At 57.4% G+C, this 6,822-nt stretch overlaps 1 protein-coding gene across 1 annotated transcript; it reads left to right on the top strand.

Moving 5' to 3' along the window:
- The first annotated feature begins 851 nt into the window (after positions 1–851).
- Positions 852–5,987, top strand: LOC119111090 (putative G-protein coupled receptor No9). The gene is made up of 2 exons (XM_037234914.1): positions 852–868; positions 3,449–5,987. Exons 1-2 carry the CDS (start codon positions 852–854, stop codon positions 4,959–4,961), a joined length of 1,530 nt encoding a protein of 509 aa, XP_037090809.1. The 3' UTR covers positions 4,962–5,987.
- Positions 5,988–6,822: the final 835 nt, after the last annotated feature.

The following is a 6,822-nucleotide window of genomic DNA, read 5'->3' as shown; positions in this document are numbered from 1 at the left end:
TTCTTAGGGGCATGCGGTCCAGCACAATCCCTAACGCTTACTTGAGTGGCAAAATAGCAGCAATCTCCTTGCTTTTTGGTCACCTTGACCTTTTAAAAGTCAAACAAGGTGGCTCATCTTAGATGAGCATCACTGAGCTTTTCCTTAGAACAGGTATCTAGGTTCATGACGGTTGCATGAGGAGTTCTGGGGGCACTGGACACCAGCCTAGAGTTTGACCTTGTTTGACGTTGTTTGACCTTACCTGACCCGAGCGTCACGATCAAGGAACCTCAAATTTTGACCCAACTTCTTTCACATACAGGCAAGCCCAGCCCGTGAATGTGGTGTCTCTAGCTATCTGAGATTCTGAGATCTGAGGGGGTGTAAAATTGACCTCCGCCGGGGTGAAGGGTATGCAACTGGCCACCCGGGCGCGTGTTAGGTCAGACGCCCTACTTTCTGGTGCATGTATCATGTATCATAGCACGCTGTCTGGGTCACCGGATAATGAGGATACCTTGACAGGGGACGGGACTGGTGGGTGAAGCTTAAGGATTTTTTTGCGTTGTGGCACGTTGTGATTTTCGGTAAATGACTGTGATTGTGATAATTGTGATTCGCGTGATCCCCTAGTCTGTAATGCCTACACTTTGTCACCCATATAAGATCTATTGAAATTGTGAGAACAGTTCCCTTCATATCTATTTTCATCGGAACACAGATTGTCAAATATTGTATTAAGACTGGTTTTAGTAGGCTTCCGTGCTAGTCAACCCCAGACCGTTGCAGTGAGGACTAGTTTCCCACGCCAATATCTGACATATGGTGTATTGTAACAGCTGGTCTTTCATCATTACAAGGCATTGACAATGCGTGGATGCGGCAGGTAAGGCGTGAACACTCAGATTATCGTCTGTGCCTCGCGGCACTTGCATGAGATGCAAATCGCAACACTTTGAATTTCTAAACGTTGATGCCCCTCTTCTTCAGCACCTTTGCGGGTATGTGTGTTGTCTGAGTGGTAGCACGGCGAGCCAAAGCAGACATGACTGTGACGCAATACCTTGTGACAGATGGAGCAAACATCGTTGTGTTTGTTTCGAAGCAGCCTTAAGTTTATCAGGTAAAGTAAGCTACACACACACATAGTGAGGCATTCCCACAATTCAACAAGCCGCCCGCAGCGAAGCCATGCCTCCAAGATCAGACGACGGAAGCACGGCCTGCAAAAGTCAGACAAGATGCGTCCCAGCGCGGCCGCAGCCAGTCATTTGTATCTCGGCTGTCAGTCGTGAACACGGTCTCTAAATGTCGCCGCACCGGCCGCCAGAGGGCGTTAAACCTTTATAGGGGCGGGCCGCGCGCCGCCCGTCGTCGACCTTTGCCACGCCCTGACTCTCGGTGCAGGGAACGCCCCGCGGCGTCGCGATCGGCGCCCGGCCGGCTTCGGCGGCGGCCGCTGCCCTGTATTTGGCCAGCCCCGACGCCACTGGCCTGCAGGTGTCCGGGCAGATTTGGTGGCGACGCCTTAGGTTGAGCTGCTCAGAAAGGATGCACGATGAGGCAATGCTCCATGTCCAAGTCTGTTACGAGTCGCTGATACCGACATGTCTTGCGGACACTAACATAAACAACGGTTGCAAGAGGTGTGGCTTGATGGTAGACAGCTGTAGAGTGACTGTTATGATGCTTTGCCGTAATGCACTTGCAAAACGAAGAATGACCCCGCGTTTTGGACACGTGTCACTGAACGCTAAAGTAAGGCCAAAAGTCAGGGCGCGATCAGTCTGGAATCGAACCCGCCGCGCTCTGGTTTCGCGTCAGCTACGCAGCCGCGCCGCGGCGGCCCTCGACTTCGGTCCCTCTGCTGGCCTCTGGCGCGCGGCGTCCGGCCGCGGCGGACGCGCCTCGCCACGGCAGCCGGCGTTCTCGGCCGTGCTGCGGCCGCGGCCGCTGCACCGTCCCCCGGCCGGCGGCCGTGCCAGCCGGGGTTAGTCGACACTCGATCGCTGTCAGGATCGCGGCGCGGCACGCTCCGGTGCCTGCGGGAGGCCGCCGCTGCCAGGGCCGGGCGGGGCTTGCGCGTCCGACCGAGTGACAGGCGCCAGCGGACGGCCCGAGGTAACTGAAATCACCGAAAGCACAATAGGTAGGCTTCGGGATGATTTCGGTGGCGAGGAGCCATAAATTGCTGGTGGTGAGGCGGATTTTGACCCGTATCTACCAGGCAGCGTTTTTTCCCAGTGCTTAACAAGCTCATGGTTCGCCCGGCATTGTTTCAGTTTTGCTCAGCCATAGCAGCATACGGATCATTGTATGGCTCAAATGCAGCGTTTACATTGACTTTAGAGCATCTCGACTAATTAACTGCACGGCTTATGACCGTGTGAGTCGTTTTGAGAGCCCTAAATTCCCGCTAATGCCTCGAGATTTGCTGCGCTTAATCTGTCGGTTTGCGTTTCGGAGCGCGTCAGCACTTGAGCGTATTCTATTTTGCATGCATAATTTGCCAGCCGGGTGTGAGTCAACGTGCACCGAGGCGTTTAGTTTGTATAATTTGCATAGTTATAATCGGTGGAAGTGAGCCAACTAACCTGCAGCGGACGGCCTACGGAGCGTCGTGCGCTGGGGCCGTGGAATCGATCCACGGATTTAACAGATCCGATTGCACGCACTGGTGAGCAGGAGCGATGGCCTAAATTAGGAGCAATTGATGAGCTCTGAGGATAGAATGAACAGCCAATAGTCCAACTTCAATGCTGCGTGGATCAAAGCAGTGTATGCCCTGTTTTGGACTCTTATTGGTCGTTCTCGTTGACTAAATTGTTTTGTAAAACGTACAGTATCGAAACGATACAAACATACTTTTCACTTTAAACTCTTCATTCATTCGTAGGTATTTGGATACAGGGCTGCAAATGCGTCGTGGCACGTTCCCTCTTTACAGTTGCTCATGTAACGCCAAGTTTATTCGCAACCTGCCGTGTGAAGACCGCTCCAGCGTGGGACACTGACTCTGATGAGGGATAATAACAGAGTTCGGCGATGATAACTGTCATCAGTCGATAAGTGGCCATCGATGCGCTTTGCGAAGCAGAAACGACAAAACCTTGGACACCACCCGATTAGTTTTTTGACGAGGAACATCACCGGCGCCAAACTTTTCATCAACTTCCGTCAAACTCGCCTAAAATCGAAACTAAAGAGCCGTACGTTTCGACAAAGCGTGTGTAATTGGCTTAATTTCTGTCCTACGCCCCGCCACACTCACACCGGCAGCCGGCTGGGAATAGACTAACGGCCGGCAATTTGGGCCCGTCTGATTTACTCGGCCGAATAATTTCCCAATAGTGGCGCCTGCTCGGGCCGCGAGCGGCGGCTGCCGTGGCCGGCTAAGTGCGCGCCGCACGCCAGCCGACGCCGCCGACCTCCGCCGACCTCTCACCGGGCGCCTGACCCGTTCCAGGGGCGTGCGGCGCCGGCGGCAGGCCGGCGCCATGGCGAAGCCGACCTCGGCGCTGCCGCTGCCGCTGCCGACCGACAACGCGACGCTGAACGCCAGCTGCGCTGAGGCGGGCGGGCCGCACGACTGGGCCGACCAGCGGCTGCTGTCGCTGCTGGCGCTCGCCTTCCTCAACGTCATGGTCGTGGCCGGCAACGTGCTGGTGGTGATGGCCGTGTTTGTGCACAGTAAGCTGCGCACGGTGACGAACCTTTTCATCGTGTCGCTGGCGTGCGCCGATCTGCTGGTCGGCATCCTGGTGCTGCCGTTCTCGGCCACGCTGGAGGTGCTGGACGTGTGGCTGTACGGCGACATCTGGTGCTCGGTGTGGCTGGCCGTGGACGTATGGATGTGCACGGCGTCCATCCTGAACCTGTGTGCCATCAGCCTGGACCGCTACTTGGCCATCACCAAGCCCATCAGTTACCCGAGCCTCATGTCGACGCGGCGCGCCAAGCTGCTGATCGCCGCCGTCTGGGTGCTCAGCTTTGTCATCTGCTTCCCGCCGCTGGTCGGCTGGAACGACCGCACCGGCTCGCTGATTGGCTCGCGCGGCAGCGGCGCCTGCCGCATCGCTTGTGAGCTGACCAACGAGCGTGGGTACGTCATCTACTCGGCGCTCGGCTCCTTCTTCATCCCGAGCGCCGTCATGCTTTTCTTCTACGGCCGCATCTACCACACGGCCGTCAGCACGACGCGCGCCATCAACCAGGGCTTCCGCACCACCAAGGAGGACGACGAGGGCCGACTCACACTGCGCATCCACCGCGGCCGCTCGGTGACGCAGCGCGCCGAGCGGCCGGCCGGAGACTCTGCCTACGGCGCGCTGCCGGGCTGTGGCCGGCCGCACGGCCAGGTCCGCCTCACGCTCAGCGAGCCGGGTGGCCGTGGCCAGAAGAAGCCGTCGTTCGTCGTGCACTGTCGCGAGGACAGCCGCGCCAAGAACCAGTACGAGATCTACACGGTGGTGGAGGGCGAGGCGCGGCCCGGTCGGCGAGCCGCTCCGCCGCGCCGCCCGCCTGCCAAGAAGCTAAGCTCGTGCTCGCAGAGCTCGGAGGAGGAGGCGCGGCCTCGCTTCATCTCGCGCGTCAGCCGGCGCAACATCCGCCACCAGGCGCGCCGCTTCCGTATGGAGACCAAAGCGGCCAAGACGGTCGGCATCATCATCGGCCTGTTCATCCTCTGCTGGCTGCCGTTCTTCGTATGCTACCTGGTACGCGGCTTCTGCCGCGACTGCGTGCACCCGCTGCTCTTCTCCGTGTTCTTCTGGCTCGGCTACTGCAACTCGGCCATCAACCCGTGCGTGTACGCGCTGTGCAGTCGCGACTTCCGCTTCGCGTTCAGCAACATCGTGTGCCGCTGTGTGTGCCGGCGCGGCGCCATGGAGCGCCGCTTCCGGCGCTCGCTGGTGGTGAGCGGCCGCGCTGCCAGCCAGGAGGAGGAAGCGGACACCGGCCGCGGCGAGGGCACGGTCTGACCGGCGCGGCGGCGCCGGCGCGCCGGCCAGCGCCGCCCGCCGCCCGACCACCTCGTACAAACCCGGCTCTAGTCAGGCTCTGCTTCAAATCAAAACAGTACCGATGGCTGTCTTGCGGGACCTCACAGCTCGCTGGTGTGGCGATGCGCTGGGCGGCTCGCGATCGTCACGGAAGGGTTGCGTGAGCGCGGCGTCGGCGCAGGTCGGCGTTGCGGCCAGGTAGAGCGAATGCATGGTAGCCATGTTGTTGTACTGGCAGGCGACGAAGATCAGTGTTCAATGGTTGTGTGTCGTTGGTTCTACTGGCGCCACGTTCAGTTCGACGTTATCTGTGTATGAAATGAACGCATGCCAGTCTCCCATAATGGAAGCACGATTTAGATTAGGGGCACCCCAGAAAATATCGCTAGCGTTTCTACTCAGGTGACTTCGACTTCACATCAAGTTTTCACTAGCGACCGCCGCGGAAGCTAATCCGCCGCGCAGAGGTCAGGCAGAGGTCAGGCGAGTTGGCATGTTAGCAGCGATCCGCGCGACCACGTAAGAGGCAGCAGGACTGCGCTCAGCTCTTGGCTCAGCCCTCATCCGTCATAATCTCTCATCGCTTTTCATACTCCCCAGTCTCAGGTACAGCTGTGGACCAGTGGGATTCAGTACTGGACGCCCTGAACGTGCTTCGTTCCGTTCCTTTCATCCTGCAAGCGGGCGTCACAAACCGCCGGCGCCGGACGGAAAACAAACCAGAGACTGCGCTGCGTCATCGTCGATTGGAGCGGCGGTGCTTGATGCAGGTGACGAGCCCGGCTCGGTGTGCAGGCCAGTGTAATGTGGTTCGGGGCCGCCGCGTTCCCGGGACGACCGTGCGGCCGGGCGACGCTCTGCGGGGTGCGCTGTGCCAGCCGCCTGACACAGGTACTCAGGCTCACCCCGTGTCGAGACACGCGGAAGAGGTCTGACCTGTATTCCAGAGGTGTTACATGTTGTAATACACGCCAATGCTGATCGTGCGACGATGGTGGATCATCACCGACAGCTGTCCGGGCAGTTGCCTGAGCGCTCCCTCAAGTAACACGAAATTTATGATGAATCACGCTTGCTTGCGAAGAAAAATTGGCCCAGTCATTTATCGCTAAAAGGTCTTACGCATATGTTTTACAATTTTTGCAAGTTTTTTCTTAGCTGGACACATGCTATTCATTTTTTCATCATGCATAATACATGTGTTGATAACATTACAACACGCTACATCACAACGGTAAATAGCTATCTCTTATGTCCCAAATGTCCACTTCGGGAAGCCACCTCCCCACGGAACGGATCCAGTGTGACGCGAGAGAAACCCCGCGGCGCTCACGTATCATCTGGCTCGGCGAGCGACCCGTGCTTCTTTGGCCACTGGTCAGACGTCCTTGAGATTTATCCGACCATCGACATCTCGACATACCGACACATCTGCGCCGACAGACACCGAGTAACACCGGTTTGTGTCGCTCCACTCTGAGGACAGTCCGATGGGCAGCAGACTGCCGTGTGCACAAACGGCCTGGGTAAAACTGCAGCCTGCAAACGTGCTGGATATGAACACGATTGTGGATATGGATCGCGGAATTGCAGGAATGGGACTTTGAAGCTCGCTGTGTCCTGATTCTCACCGCTAGAGCTTGCATCGCCCTCAAAGTAAATCCAGTTTCACCTGAAAATTGGCCCATATTCACCTCAAGGGCAGGCAAAGAACCCTGCCTTTGGAAAATGTGCTCTTCGAAACCCAGCTACGTTTTATGAGGGTCAGATCTCGCATGGACTTGAAAACGATATTCCGCACCGTCCGAGGGCATTTATCAGTGCTGAAGGTAGCAGGAAT

The sequence above is a fragment of the Pollicipes pollicipes genome, unplaced genomic scaffold, assembly GCF_011947565.3.
Source record: "Pollicipes pollicipes isolate AB1234 unplaced genomic scaffold, Ppol_2.1 Scaffold_7261;HRSCAF=8764_pilon_pilon_pilon, whole genome shotgun sequence".
NCBI lineage: Eukaryota > Metazoa > Arthropoda > Thecostraca > Pollicipedomorpha > Pollicipedidae > Pollicipes > Pollicipes pollicipes.
The sequence above is the reverse complement of the archived record's forward strand: the minus strand, read 5'-3'. Positions and strand labels throughout refer to the sequence as shown.